Source organism: Puma concolor, chromosome A2 (assembly GCF_028749965.1).
Source record: "Puma concolor isolate L17-30 chromosome A2, mPumCon1.1.hap2, whole genome shotgun sequence".
In the NCBI taxonomy this organism is placed as follows: Eukaryota; Metazoa; Chordata; class Mammalia; order Carnivora; family Felidae; genus Puma; species Puma concolor.
The window spans coordinates 109,629,606-109,645,697 of record NC_141668.1 but is presented as its reverse complement, the minus strand read 5'-3'; the positions used below and the strand labels follow the sequence as shown (position 1 = coordinate 109,645,697).

The following is a 16,092-nucleotide window of genomic DNA, read 5'->3' as shown; positions in this document are numbered from 1 at the left end:
GTAGGATATGTGAGGTTGAAGTTCAAGGTTAAGTGTATCAAGGTGAGGGTCAAGGTCAGAGTCAGAGTGAAATTGGTCAGCAATTCCTGCCCCACCACCCAGCACCACGTGCAGTTTTTGCAAATGCCACTTTCTGAAATGCTCTCTCCCACTGAGCTATAGGTCTACCTCCCTCACCTGCTTGGAGTCATGCCCACCTCCACAGAGACACAAGTGTCATGGAGGCAGGGATCCTGGAACAGAATGTTTTGTTCACTGATGGATTCCGAGCACTCAGAAGAGTCTGTGGCACAGAGTCGCTGCTCTGTTGAAAGCTTGTGTAATAAAACAATGCATACGCATTAGGGTGTTTCTGGGCGGCGGGGGGGAGGGGGGAGGTGCATCTGCAAATAAACTGTACCCAGTCGTTCTCTCTGTGGGAGAATTACAAGAAACTTTCATGGTCGACACATGTATATATTGTTTAAAATTATTTAAACTCAACATTATTTTATAATCACCAAAAACGGATCTTTCCATTTTGAGAGAAAACAAAGAACTTTCAGTAAAGTTCCTGATAAAGTGATTGGCACAAGATAATCATTGCATTGCAGCTGTTACCCAAACCTCGAACAACTGGCGGCCTGGCCTGTCTGGGAGCCTTGGAGCACCCTCAAAAGGACTCTATTCCAGTTCTCTAAAGAGTAAAGACAAACCAAGAGGCAAGACAACATGGAAAGTATTTATTGAACAGCAGCTTTGAAAACAAATCCTCAGTTCACTCAAGGGATACATTTTCCCCATTCCCACTTCACCCCTTTCCCACACATTCCTGTCCTTGGCAGGCTCAAGCCTGATGCAAAAAAAGTGACTGTGCTAGATGTACTTGTACACAACCTTGGAGGGCACAGTTTGGAGGTGCAGACGGACAGGACATTTGTAAAAGTGGGAGAGCAGAGTTTCACTGTAACCCACCAGGAAGTAGAACTTGTATGCAGGCAGCTGCCTCAGGACCAGGGCACAGATCTCCACCTGATTAGCCCGGCGCTTCAGGATAACCTGGTCAGCCAGACACCCTGGAAAAGTGCCCAGCATGAACTTTCGAAGGAAAACATCCTCCACTGTTCGCTCTGCAGCATGGTCCTCCCCATCCAGGTTACCTGAAGAGAGAAGGGCACCGTGAAGAATCAGCAAAAACCTCCGGAGGTAATATCCAAGAGCACTTGGCACTCAATTCCACCCCCCACCCTGGCTTCTTCTCTTTTCTTCCATAAGTGAAATAAAAAGAGTACCACTTTAAAGTCCAAAGTACAGGGGGGCCACCATGGCAGAGAAGTAGGGGGACCCGAAGTTCCCTCGTCTCTCAAACAAAGCAGTGTTGAAGCCAAAGGACTTTGAACTCCAAGAGTCCAGAAGGCAAAGTGACAAAGTAGCTTCCAGGGACCCACTGGGACAACCTGACAGGCCATAGGTGCATGATTGTGAACTGGGAGAGAGAAAATGAACCGAGCGGAGGGATCCCCTTCTGCAGAGAGACAAAGGGAAGAGAAACAGAGGCTGGGGAAGCATAGGACTGTATTTGGACAAGAGAAAATCATGGACCAGGAGGAAGAGATCCACTCTCTAACTGCGGGGCTTACTCTGGGGGCTGGCTGCCCTGACCGTGCACCTGGGGAGGAGCGGAGCCTGCCCCGGACTGGTGGCTAGGTCAGAGACACAGTCTGCAGTAGGAAAAAGCGATCCCCTCCCTGGAGTGCTGTGGGAAGAAGGCATACATCCGCTCAAAGCACAAAGACTGCCTGCACCTGCCAGCCAGAGACCATATATCGGGCAGTGCCAAGCAGCACTTCCCCAGTACTGGGGTGCATGGAGCAGGAGTTTGAATCCCAGCCAAGCACCAGGGAGGCACAGGAGTCAGCGGAGCGGGGCAAACCGCCTCTTTTGCACCCGTGGCACAGTGAGGACGGCTCGAACAGAGTGGTTTGGGACACCCAGTCTGTGGAGGAGAGACTGGGGTGTCGCCATTTTTCTCCCCATCACCACCAAGGTGGGTCCTCAGGGATCAGACAGCGGGGCCCCCAGTGGAGGCGGGACCCACCTACACCAAACCATGCCCCTCTGTGCCGGGTAACTACGAATCTACTGGATACTCGAGCAGGCTTGATGCTGAAGACCAGATAGATGCTCCTCCAGACCTGTGCTGCTGCACTGCCTGGATTAATTCTCAGACAATTCTTATTATATAGATATGTTCTTCCTTTTTTCCTTCTCATATCTTCCCTCCTCCAAACGGGTTATTCTGGTTGTTGGTTTGTTTAAGCAGACACATTTAATCTATTCTTTTGATACATGTTCTACACCTCCTTTTTTTATTTTCCTTTCTCTCTCTCTGGATTAAGCCGTATAGTTTCTCTGTCTGGTCAATTTTTATTTTTTCTTTTTCCCTGTCCCTGTCATTTCTTTGTATGGGATAAGGCCTCTTCAATCAGCACCACCTCCACCCTGCTGTTTACTTGTAGCTGGTGTTTCTGGTTTTTTGTTTTTGGGGGTTTTTTTGTTTGTGTGTTTGTTTTTGTTTTCTGTTTTTTTGTTTGTTTTCCTATTAAGGGCTACTTCAGCAAACAAATCAAAGCACAACTGATGGAGGGTTCAAAACATCACTATGAGTAGAGAGATAAGGTAACCAAAGTCACAACAACAGAGAGCAAGTAACACACTCCAAAAAACACCTCCTGAAGGGCCAAGCCCTGGACAGTGTATCACTCCTCTTTAATATAGTAGTGCTCGCAGGTGCAGGACACATAACAACGTTTTAAAACACATAAGGGACAGGAAACTAGCCAAAATGATGAAATGGAAGAATTCTTCTCAAAAGAAATTCCAGGAAGAAATGATAGCTAAAGAATTGATCAAAACAGATATAAACAACATAACTGAACAAGATAAAATAATAGTCATAAGATTAATCACTGGGCTTGAAAAAAGCATACAAGACAGCAGAGAATCTATTGCTGCCAAGATCAAGGAACTAAAAAATAGTTATGATGAATTTAAAAAATGCAATAAATGAGGTGCAAAATAAACTAGAGGCAGTGACAGCAAGGACTGAAGAGGCATAGGGGAGCTTAAATGAAACAGAAGATAAAATTATGGAAAAGGATGAAACTGAGAAAAAGAAAGATAAAAAAATTCTGGATCACAAGGGGAGAATTACAGTACTAAGTGATTCAGTGAAACGGAACAATATCTGTATCATAGGAGGTCCAGAAGAAGAAGAGAGAGAGAAAGGGGCAGAAGCTGTACTTGAAGAAATCATAGCTGAGAACTTCTCCCATCTGGGGAAGGAAACAGAATTGAAATCCAGGAGGCATCCGAATCACCTTTCGAACGTAACTTGAATAGATCTTCTGCACAACATATCATAGTGAAACTTGCAAAATACAAAGTTAAAGAGAGAATTCTGAAAGCAGTCAGGGATAAACAGGCCTTAACCTACAAGGGTAGACACATAAGGGTAGTAGCAGACCTATCCACTGAAACTTGGCAGGCCAGAATGGAGTATAGGAAATATTCAATGTGATGAACAGGAAAAATATGCAGCCAAGAATCCTTTATCCAGCAAGCCTGTCATTCAGAATAGGAGAGATAAAGGTCTTCCCAAATGAACAAAAACTGAAGGAATTCATCACCACTAAACCAGCCGTACAAGAGATCCTAAGGGGGACACTGTGAGTGAAATGCTGCAAAGACCACAAAGGACCAGAGACATCACTACAAGCATGAAATCTACGGATAATACAAAATCTCTAAACCCATATCTTTCAATAATAACACTGAATGTAAATGGACTAAGTGCTCCAACCAAACGACATAGGGTATCAGAGTGGATAAAAAAAACAAGACCCATCTATTTGCTGTCTACAAGAGACCCATTTTAGACCTGAGGACACCTTCAGATTGAAACTGAAGGGATGGAGAACTATCTATCATGCTACTGGAAGTCAAAAGAAAGCTGGAGTACCCATACTTCTATCAGACAAACTAGATTTTAAACTGAAGGCTGTAACAAGAGAGGAAAAAGGGAAGTATATAATAATTACAGGGTCTATCCATAAGGAAGAACTAACAATTATAAATGTCTATGCACTGAATTCGGCAGCACCCAAACAGATAAAACAACTAATCACAAACATAAACAACCTTATTGATAAGAATGTGGTAACTGCAGGGGCAGTTTAACACTCCACTTATAACAATGGACAGGTCATCTAGACAGAAAATCAATAAAGAAACAATGGCCCTGAATGATACACTGGACCAGATGGACTTAACAGATGCATTTAGAACTTTCCATTCTGCAGCAACAGAATATACATTCTTCTCAAGTGCACAGGGAACATTCTCCAAGATAGATCACATACTGGGTCACAAAACAGCCCTCAATAAATATGAAAGAATTGAGATCATACCATGCACACTTTCAGATCACAATGCCATGAAACTTGAAATTAATCACAGGACAAAGTTTGAGAAACCTCCAAATGCATGGAGGTTAAAGAACATCCTACTAAAGAACGAATGGGTCAAGCAGGCAATTAAAGAAGAAATTTAAAAATACATGGAAACCAATGAAAACGAAAACACAACAATCCAAACCCTTTGGGATGCATCAAAGGCAGTCCTAAGAGGAAAATACATTGCAATCCAGGCCTATCTCAAGAAACAAGAAAGATCCCAAACACAAAAATCTAACAGCACACCTAAAAGAACTAGAAGCAGAACAACAGAGAAACCGAAACCCAGCAGGGGAAGAGAAATAATAAAGATCAGAGCACAAATAAACAATATAGAATCCAAAAAAACAGATCAATAGATCAATAGAACCAAGAGTTGGTTTTTTGAAAAAATAAACAAAATTGATAAACCCCAGCCAGACTTCTCAAAAAGAGAGAGGATCCAAAGAGATAAAATCATGAATGAAAATGGATTTATCACAACCAATCACTCAGAAATAGAAGCAATTATCAGAGAACACTATGAAAAATTATATGCCAACAAACTGCACAACCTGGAAGAAATGGACAAATTCCTGGATACCCACAACTATCAAAACTCAAACAGAAAGAAACAGAAAATTTGAACAGACCCATAACTAGTGAAGAAATTCAATCAATTATCAAAAATCTGCCAACAAATAAGAGTCCTAACCACATGGCTTCCAAGAGAATTCTACCAGACATTTAAAGCACAGTTAATACCTATCCTTCTCAGGATGTTCCAAAAAACAGAAACGGAAGGAAAACTTCCAGACTCATTCTATGAAGCCAGCATTACCTTGATTCCCAAACCAAAGACCCCACAAAAAAGGAGAATCCCTGATGAACATGGATGCAAAAATTCTCAATGAAATACTAGGAAATCACATTCAACAGCACATAAAACGAATTATTCACCATGCAAATGGGATTCATTCCTGGGCTGCAGAGCTGGTTCAACATTGGCAAATCAATGTGATACATCACATTAATAAAACAAAGGAGGAGAACCATATGATCCTGTCAATCGATGCAGAAAAAGCATTTGACAAAATACAGCATCCTTTCTAAATAAAAACCTGCTAGAAAGTCGGGATGGAAGGAACATACTTAAAGATCATAAGAGCCATAGATGAAAAGCCCACAGCTAACATCATCCTCAATGGGGAAAAACTGAGAGCTTTCCCCCTGAGGTCAGGAACACGACAGGGATGTCCACTCTCACTGCTGTTAACATAGTGTTGGAAGTGCTAGCATTAGCAATCAGACAACAAAATGAAACAAAAGGCATCAAAACTGGCAAAGAAGAAGTCAAACTTTCACTTTTCGCAGATGACACGATTCCCTATACGGAAAACCCGAAAGACTCCACCAAAAGACTGCTAGAACTGATACATGAATTCAGCAAAATCGGAGGGTATAAAATCAATGTACAGAAATCGGCTGCATTTTTATACACCAATAATGAAACAACAGAAAGAGAAAAAAACTGATCCCACTTACAACTGCACCAAGAACCATAAAATACCTAGGAATAAACCTAACCAAATATGTAAAAGCTTTATATGCTGAAAACTACAGAAAGCTTATGAAGAAAATTGAAGAAGACACAAAGAAATGGAAAAACATCCCATGCTCATGGATTGGAAGAATAAATATTGTTAAAAGGTCAATACTACCCAAAGCAATCTACACATTCAATGCAATCCCAAAACTGCACCAGCATTCTTCTCAAAGCTAAAACAAACAATCCTAAAATTTGTATGGAACCACAAAAGACCCCAAATAGCCAAAGTATATTAAAGAAGAAAACCAAAGCAGGAGGCATCACAATCCCAGACTTTAGCCTCTACTACAAAGTTGTAATCATGGTATTGGCACAAAAACAGACACATAGACCAATGGAATAGAATAGAGAACCCAGAATTGGACCCACAAAGTATGGGCAACTAATCTTTGACAAAGCAGGAAACAGCATCCAATGGAAAGAAGACAGTCTCTTCAGCAAATGGTGCTGGGAGAACTGGACAGCAACATGCAGAAGAATGAAACTAGACCACTTTCTTACACCATTCACAAAAATAAACTCAAAATGGATGAAAGACCTAAATGTGAGACAGGAAACCATCAAAACCCTAGAGCAGAAAGTAGGCAACAACCTCCTCAGCCACAGCAATTTCTTGCTCAACACATCTCCAAAGGTAAGGGAATTAAAAGCAAAAATGAACTATTGGGACCTCATCAAGATAAAAAGCTTCTGCACTGCAAAGGAAACAATCAACAAAACTCAAAGGCAACCGATGGAATGGGAAAAGATATTTGCAAATGACATATCGGATAAAGAGTCAGTATCCAAAATCTATAAAGAACTTACCAAACTCAGCACCCAAAAAAAACAAATAACCCCGTGAAGAAATGGGCAGAAGACATGAACATTTCTCCAAAGAAGACATCCAGATGGCCAACAGACACATGAAAAGATGCTCAACGTCACTCATCATCAGGGAAATACAAATCAAAGCCACACTGAGATACCACCTCACGCCAGAGTGGCTAAAATGAACAAATCAGGAGACTATAGATGCTGGAGAGGATGTGGAGAAACGGGAACCTTCTTGCACTGTTGGTGGGAATGCAAACTGGTGCAGCCACTCTGGAAAACAGTGTGGAGGTTCCTCAAAAAATTAAAAATAGACCTACCCTACAACCCAGCAATAGCACTGCTAGGAATTTACCCAAGGGATACAGGAGTGCTGATGCATAGGGGCACATGTACCCCAATGTTTATAGCAGCACTTTCAACAATAGCCAAATTATGGAAAGAGCCTAAATGTCCATCAACTGACGAATGGATAAAGAAGATGTGGTTTATATATACAATGGAATACTACTTGGCAATGAGAAAGAATGAAATCATGCCATTTGCAGCAAAGTGGATGGAACTGGAGGGTATTATGCTGAGTGAAGTAAGTCAGTGAAAGAAGGACAGATATCACATGTTTTCACTGATATGTGGAACTTGAGAAACTTAACAGAAGACCAGAGGAGAAGGGAAGGGGGAAAAAAAGTTAGAGAGGGAGGGAGGCAAACCACAAGAGACTCTTAAATACAGAGAACAAACAGGGTGGATGGGGGGGGGGGGATGGGTGATGGGCATTGAGGAGGGCACTTGTTGGGATGAGCACTGGGTGTTGTATGTAAGCCAATGACAGTAAATTATATTAAAAAAAAATTTTTTTGGTTCAAAGTACATTATTTCATTAAATTCCCGAACAAATCCTGTGAAGTAGATATTATTGGTTATCCTTGTTTTACAAAATAGAAGAGCAAGGCCTTAACAGGGCACAAAACCCAGATGATCCTTTTTGTCTAGCCCTTTCACACTCTTTCTGGGCTCCTTATAGAAGCACTGGCCACCCTTTGGTCCCGAGAGATGAGGCCACCAGCTTCAGAGATAGGGGCCATGAGCTCTCTTACCAGCCAGGTACACAGTCTCAACCAGTGGATTCTCAGTATAGCTCCTGCAACTCCTGCACATCTTAGAGCATCCACACCCATCCCCAGACCTTAGGACCAGAACCTGAACAGGGTGGAGGGCAGTCATGTGTATTTTAAGTAAGTTTTCTAGACAGATGGATCTCAACACATCCAAAAGCTGAGAACCCTCATAATGAAGAAAATACAGCTGATCCTAATCAGCTAGTGGTTATATTCTATAAAATCACCATGAACAACGAAGTAGGGAACATTGAACCATCGCTCCTGGGGGAAATACAGGGTTACGTTTCTGTATGCCCTTGATTAAGATATTTTGGTCAACACATCAATACGTAACTTCGTTTCACATGTTTCTGTTTAAAGACACCTTGTTTAATACAAACGGCGATTAACACTGAACTCTCTGCCAGCAGCATTGTAACTCATGCCTGAAAGAAAGCCCACCCGACGTGCAGATTTTCTCTGCAATGTGCGTCACACCCTTCTTGTGCTTCACGGTTCAGCATCTGGGCTATTTTAAGGCGGTGGAATCACCGACGAAAAGCACAAAATCGTAAAAACGGAGCACTAGCAGATCTCAAAAAGAACACTTGTTTACAGCACGGACGCTGAAACAAGAAGGCAAAGCCTCGCTCAACCTCAGCGGAGAAGGAGTACGCGAGGTCGCTGCTCTGCCCCGTCTAAGAATGAGGGTGACAGCACACGCCGCACACAACTCACGAATATGAAATCTGGAAATAAAACCTGTGAAAAAGTAGGAGCTGAAAGAAGCCTCTTGCACGTGTTTATCTCACGCTGTGTCACAGGCCGCAGCCGAGAACTTCTTCCCACAGCCCCCAGCACAGCGGCCCCCGCTGCCCCCTCACCTGTATGCAGCGACAGCCAGCCCTTGCGATGAGCGATGTAGTGCGGAGCATGCGCCTCCTCGTAAGTCACCGGCTTGTCCCCCTTGCCCACTCTGACTCGGGCCGCCCGGTTCTAGAAGCAGGGAGGGGCCGTGACACTGAGATCACCCACCGACCCAAGCCGCGGCCACACCGCCCACGCGCCCGGCCGTGCTCACCTTAGTGCAGACCGCGGACGTGTGCAGGGCGCACCAGGAGCACGGCAGCTCTCGGCTCCAAGACAGCGCCTGTGAGATAAGGAGCACGTGACACGGAGACTAAGGCCCCGACCACGAACCGCAGGACCCCGCCAGCGTCGCTCACTCACCCGCAGCCTGAGCCCGCGGAAGCACACGGGCGCCGCCATCTTGGGCCAAGCGCAACGCGCCGGATGTACCACGGCGCCGGGAGGGGAGACGGGGCGGGGTGAGCTCAGGGCAAAGGTCAACCCTCGGGAGGCTACGATGGCAGACCAGACCAAATCGGATCCCGCGCTTGGCCGGGTTCGACCCCGCGGAATTGGCGGGGTCTCCCGACCGGGGCAGGAACCTGTCTGCGGGGGTGGGGCCTTGCCTCCCGGCTGGGGCGGGGCTTGTCTTCGTGGGCAGGCCCGCTAGTGGGCGGGGTCTCTATGTCGGGGCGGGACCTCCCGGGCGCTGAGGGGCCGCCGAGCAGCAGCAAGACGGGTGGGGCTTCTCAGTCGGAGCGGGTCTGCTCGCGTGCTTGCTGCTTGGCCTGGGCGAGGCTGCTGAAGGTCTGGGTCTCTCAGCCAGGGCGGCCCCGCAGGCAGGTAGGCGGGGTCTCTCCGGCCCTGGCGCAGCCTGACTTCGGTGGCAGGTCGGCGGGCTCCTCCTCTGGGAGCAATGCTGAGAGCTGGACTTCCCCGCAACAAGCAGCCCAGGAACGCCTAGCCATGCACCTCTCCTCGGCCTGCCACGGTCGGCGTGTGCGCGGTGGTTCAGGTTCGGAACGTGGGTGGTGCGGAGGTGAAGTCTCGCCCTCCTGGAGCTCGCCCCGGCAGGGAAAGGGCCTCCGGGACAGCTTGGCGTTCGCCGGACTTGGACGTACCGCTCTCTCACCGGAGCCCTTGGGACTCGGATGTGAGCGGAGCTCGTCCCCAGATTCTAGAAATCAGGCTGCTGGGTTCTGCCTCCAAATAATATTATTTAAAAAGAAAAGGAAAGGGGCGCCTGGGTGGCTCAGTCAGTTAAGCGTCTGACTTGAGCTCGTGTTTCGTGGGTTCGAGCCCTGGGATCTGACAGCTCAGAGCCTGGAGCAGCTTCGGATTCTGTGTCTCCCTCTCTCTCTCTGCCCCTCCCCCGCTCACACTCGGTCTCTCAAAAACAAACATTTTAAAAAGTTTCTTAATAAAAATAAATTTAAAAAAATAAAAACCCCTTCTGGCTTGTATCCACAAAAAGAAGAAATACGTTTTGGTTAAAACTTAACCCAGTTCTTTGGGGGAATAGGTAAGGTTTCACATGGGCCCAAACCCTAGTGTCTGGTTCTTGGGGAATGAAATGTGTAAGAAAAGGCTGGATAGTAAGGAAATTCATACTCAAACCAGAGCATTGTGGCTGTAATCGGGTATCCAGTAATTGTTATCAGAGGGGAAAAATAGCAACACTGGGTATCTTATTTCAGAACTCCTCACAGAAATGGAAAAGCCTGGACTCGAGTCCGGCCCAGGTGTGGCAGTCTTTGTGGAACTGAGTCTCAGCTCCACAATCTAGAAGATGTGTTTTTTTAGCAAAACTACCTCATAGAGCTGTTACGATAAACGATTGTTATTGATAGGCTGAATGATATGGAATTCTAACATTTGGCCATTTTTGACCTACATCATTGACCCTAATGCTGCTTGTATACTCCTGTGGTTTCTCATGGTAGGGAGGACTGGATTGTCATCTACGTGGAGGGGAAATAGAGGCAAAAGTGGATGGTGAGTTACCCAAGATGACACAGGGGAGGGGCAGAGGGACCAAGATATGTCTCTTGGCTTGCAGCCACTGTATTTTCCATAATAAAGATTTCTGTGACAACTAGAAGCTCAAAAACAATCTTCATCAAGGGACAGCATCTCTCATGTCCAACTCACTAGAAATGTTTTATTTCTAAATTTTTAAACTGTGGCCTCCAACTGCTCTGCATACTGGATAAGGAGATAAAAGAAGAATGATCTGTTCTCCAATCACAATACTTTCCAGATAAGAGAACTTTCAACTTTTCCCAAAGGACCTTTTTTTTTTTAAGTAGGCTCCACGCCCAGCATTGGGCCCAGTGTGGGGCCTGAACTCACACCCCTGAGATCAAGACCTGAGCTGAGATCAAAAGTTGGATGCTTAGGGGCACTTGGGTGGCACAGTTGGGCGTCTCACTTCAGCTTACGTCAAGATCTCTCAGTTCAAGGGTTTGAGCCCCACATCATGCTCCGTGCTGACAGCTCAGATCCTGGGGCCTGCTTCAGATTCTGTGTCTCCCTCTCTCTCTGCCCCTCCCCTGCTCATGCTCTATCTCTCAAAAATAAATAAACATTTAAAAAAAATTTTTTTAAGAGTCAGATGCTTAATGGACTGAGCCATCCAGGCGCCCCCTCAAAGGACCCTTTTAAACTGACATTTTTTTTTCTTTTAAAGTTTCCATAAAGTTTGATAATTTCATAATTTGAAAAGTTTTAAATCTGCCCAACATGCTGAGGAATATGGGATCTGGTATGTGAATTATAGGCTCCTGGCTGTGCAACTTAGGCAAGTGACTTGACCTTTCCGGAGCTTCAGTTTCTCTCATCTGTAAAATGGGAACAATGACAGTTGTGAAAATTACATTGTAAAATGCAACTAATAAATGTTTTTTAAAAAACAGAATAAAGCCAGGGTGCCTGGCTGGCTCAGCCTGTGGAGCATGCCACTCTTGATCTTGGGGTTGTGAGTTTGAGCCCATGTTGCGGGTAGAGTCCCTGACGTGTACATCTCCTTAGGGAGATGAACTTAATATGAAGGATTCATGAGGGCTCACAGGAACACCACGCTCCCCAGAGAAAGGAAGGCTGGTGTTCCAGCGAAGGTGATTTCTGAATTCTACTGGAGCAGCAGGCGGCAGTGCAGGGCTGCTGGGCAGAGGCGGCTCTGGTTCATTTCATCCTCAAGGCGTCAGGCAGTCACACCCTCAAATTTATGTTTGTCTTCATGTCACTGTCCCTTAGGCCTTGTTTGAGGGTGGGTCTTGTGTGTTTGCATGATTAAAATAACTGAAAAAATTTACTTACGCATCAGTATCAATTTTCACATTGTTTTAAATCACCAGTGGAAAAAGCTTAATGGGTGTTTTATTTTTCCGTAATTGCCATTGGTTAGTGTTTTCATGTACTTTGCTTCTCCCATAAACCCTGTAAAGGAGGCAATATTGTCCAGGTTTTGCAGAAAAGAAGATAGAGGTCAGAGAGTCACCTGAGGTCACAGAACCAGCCAATAGTAGCAAGCCTTCTTGTTCCAAAGTGTGTGATTATTCCGTATTTGGGGTTCTCCCCTCCCTGGGTGGACATGAACATTCAGAACCATGTAGGATGGGGGAATGGCCTGGATTTCTGGAGGTGGGTGCAGAAGGCTCAGTGCTGGCCCTGAGGGACCTCCTGGAAATGGAGTAGCCACCTTTAGGAACAAGGGACCCACACAAAGGGCCCTCCTGGGTCCCCAGACCAGAATCCTGGGAAGATGAGGGTGTACACCTGTTTTTTCTCAGATGTGAGCCTCTTTGCTCTCCTCATGATAGTACCAGGAAGAGCTAGGGTCACCTGTATGCTTTCAAAGTGGTAGTGTCTGCTCCTTTGAGTCTACTGGGCCCCACAGCACAGGTACAGAACTGGGGTGGAGGGGGCCATCCCCAAGCTTTCCCGGTGCTGCTTAGATGATTCTGATGTGCAGCCAGGATTAAGTCCTAAACTCCAAGTTTATGTGGGAGTCTTCCAGAACCTGATTTGTAGAGATCCTTCTCGAGGACAGGCCTGTTTGGTGCTTCTCACAGCCCTTTTCTACCACTGGATACGAGACCATGGCAGCACTCACTCTGAGGGGCCTGGCCTTAGCCCAGTCCTACCACTCTTAGGCCACAAGGCAGAGGAGGGGGGTGCTGCAAGTCTCTGAGACGGCCCAGTGGGCTCCAGCACAGCTCACAGGTGCACCTGTATTCGAGGATAGAGTGCCGGCCAGGCTGCGGGACAACATTGGGTGAGACAGAGACTCTGGGCCCAGCTGGACTTGCAGAAGGCAGTCCAGCCTGGAACGTGGTTTCATGTCCTGGAAGTCACCAGAATCTAGCCTCAAGGATGGATGCTTTCCTGTTGGATGCAGGATTAGCCGAGACAACCCCATTCGTTTGGACTTATCCTAACTCAGAACTGCTGACGTTTTTGCATTTTGTAAACCTCTGCTAAATCTGGTTCTTCATACTCCCGGTAATTCATCTCCTAGTGACCAAACATTCACCAGAGGTTCTCAGATCTATTGTGGAACTAAGCCGAACCACCACTGACATCCAGTTACAGCAGAGTCTTGAATTGTCCTGTTTCTTGCACAGATAGCCAGAGGGGCTCTGATCTCAGTTCCCCCACCTCCGCTCTCCCTCTGCTGGGACCCAGGACGAAGGGGCAGGTTTGCTGGGTTAGTGATGTTCTGCTTTGGGGTGCTGAGGGAGGAGGCGTGGTCTCCTGCCAGCCGGGCCAGGTAGATGGGCCTCCTGTGTGCCAGCAGCTGGAGTTTTGCTCCCTGGTTCTCACACACCAGGCTAGATCTGGACACAAAAATGAGCAAGAGGTTCTGCCTCCCACAGGGACCCCAGACAAGAGGGCAGAAAAGCAGACAAGTAAAAGGAGAAAAGACAAGGATGAGGACAAGGCACCCCTCAGAGGGTGGAATGGAGTGGGAGCTGCCACCTGAGGCCATCCTGAGAGAGGTGACAGCCAGAGTCTGCCAGGAAAGGAACAGGTAGGAGCCCCAGGCAGACAACAGCATGAACAAAGCCATGGGGCACAGAGTGTGGGTTGGCGGGCAGGAGGCCGCCAAAGTCAGGATCAAGGTCACCTGGGTCTCTTCTGTGGTCCTGACTCACCTGGGCCCATAAAGCTGCACTCCGGCGTAATTTGGATGAAGTCTTAGGAACTCAGGACAAGTTTATAGCCAAAATCATTTTTTTTATTGACTGATTTAGAAAAAAAAAATAAAGTTTTGTTTTTTTTTTAACTGGGCTAATTACATCTGAGGAGCTGGAGAGAGCTGCCGTATCAGGTTTACATTGGTGCAGATTTCTCAACACCAGCCCTCCTGTGTTTCGAGAAGTCTAAGATAATGTTGATTAGAAGACATTGCTTTAGGTACTATTAAGAAAGAGAAAGGGCTGGGGCACCCAGGTGGCTCAGTTGGTTGAGCATCCGACTTCGGCTCAGGTCATGATCTCACAGTTCGTGAGTTCGAGCCCCATGTCAGGCTCTGTGCTGACAGCTTGGAGCCTGGGTCCTGCTTCAGATTCTGTGTCTCCCTCTCTTTCTGCCCCATTCCCCACTCATGCCCTGTCTCTCTGTCTCTGTCTTAAAAATAAATAAAAGAGAAAGGGCTGCAAATTTTAAGATACCACTGATTACAAGATGTCCTGTTATAGGCACTTTCCTCTGCACAAGACTTGTGGGTGTGCAGTGCCGTGAGCACAGACTGGTTCCTCAAACACCAGTCTTGTGCACCCTCCCCAGAGCAGGTGCTAGTGGTGGCGGGGTAAGGCCTAGGGAAGTTGAGGTAACTTTGCTCAAGGGCAACATAATTAGCAGGAAGCAATGGCCCAGGTGCCCCACAGGCTGAGAGCTCTTCCCTGGGAGAGGGGCAGGCTCTCTTGTGCCTGGTCGCAGACTCCCAGGCACATTTACTCCATCACTGACTAACAGGGTCCCCTGGGAGCTGCCTGTCCACCTTCTCTGAGTAGCTCTCCACCTCACCAAGCTTGGCTCCAAGGATATCAGTGCCCAGTAGCCCCGTGGCAAATCCCAGGGCCCCTCAGACCCTGATGTCTCCAGGAATGGGCAGGGCAAACTTAGACTTAGCGTTCCGAGCCCCAGGTCACTAGGCAAGGCCTAAGTATTGTAAAAACTAGAATCACAAGAGCAGCTCTGACTTCAGTGTGTGAAGGAGAACCCCTCGTGGAATTGAACATCACCTAAGAAAGGATTAGGGGAGATTTCTGGGAAAATCACTTGGCTCCAGCACAACCTCTCCTGTCCCTGCACCTGAGAGGTGACAGTCTTCTGACATTGCCCAGGCAGCTGCGGTGGGGGTGGGTGCAGTTACTGAGTACACCCACCAGTGGGGTCCTGTCTGAGGCAACCTCGTGCTCAGATTCTGTTACACCCTGTCTTCAGACTGGTCTGTTTGCAAAAGTTTAAACACTTTTAGCAAGGGGGCACCTGGGTGACGCAGTGGACTGAACATCCAACTCTTGATTTCGGCTCAGGTCATGACCTCACAGTTTGTGGGCTCCAGCACCACCCCCCCCCCCGCCCCGCATTGGGCTCCGTGCTGACAGGGAGGAGCCTGCTTGGGATTCTCTCTCTCTCTCCCCTTCTCTCTCTCTGCTCCTCTCCTGCTTGTGCTCCCCCCCTCCTCTAAAATATAGAAAAATGAAAATAAACACTTGTGGCAAATGCTAGTTGCAATTTCACAGCATCTTAGGTCAGGGGGATATAATTTTCCTGATTACTAAGCAGTTATTAATCTATTTTGGATCCTGCATCCTTTTGAAAGTCTGTTGAACTCTTTCCCCAGAAAAAAAAAGCACACACATAATTATCTGGAATTCAGTGATTAAATCTTTGGACAATGGAAAGACCCAACAAGGTCAAGAATCTTTGCTTAGTAGGAGCCACTAGGGATAACTTTCATTTCAGATTTCAGGAAGAGATTGAATCAATTTTTAAGGGAAATGGTTGATATTCAAAAATTCTAAGCAAGGTTTCCAATGTCTGAACTTTGGACCCATGATGATCCTGGCTGATATTCTTACTGTGCTGGAGAAGCTACTGGGTAGTTCCCCAGCTTTACGGGAAGAAAGTAAGAAGAGGTTTTAGTATTTCCAGGTGAACCAACCCCTTACAATTTGTGTTAATGATCCTGAAGAGATGAGTTTCTAGTGCCTGAAGGTTAGAGGGTTCTGAGTTTCAG

General features: G+C 46.4%; 1 protein-coding gene across 2 annotated transcripts; it reads right to left on the bottom strand.

Moving 5' to 3' along the window:
• Positions 1–707: 707 nt before the first annotated feature.
• On the bottom strand, positions 708–9,484 carry MRPS24 (mitochondrial ribosomal protein S24). Of its 2 annotated transcripts, none has more exons than XM_025923205.2 (4): positions 9,225–9,484; positions 9,076–9,174; positions 8,879–8,990; positions 708–1,139 (listed from the first exon to the last, which is right to left on the bottom strand). In XM_025923205.2, exons 1-4 carry the CDS (start codon positions 9,261–9,263, stop codon positions 856–858), a joined length of 534 nt encoding a protein of 177 aa, XP_025778990.1. In that variant the 5' UTR covers positions 9,264–9,484; the 3' UTR covers positions 708–855. The 2 variants fall into 2 exon arrangements, with proteins under 2 accessions (XP_025778990.1, XP_025778998.1); XM_025923213.2 differs by having other exon boundaries at positions 9,076–9,144; positions 9,225–9,482.
• Positions 9,485–16,092: the final 6,608 nt, after the last annotated feature.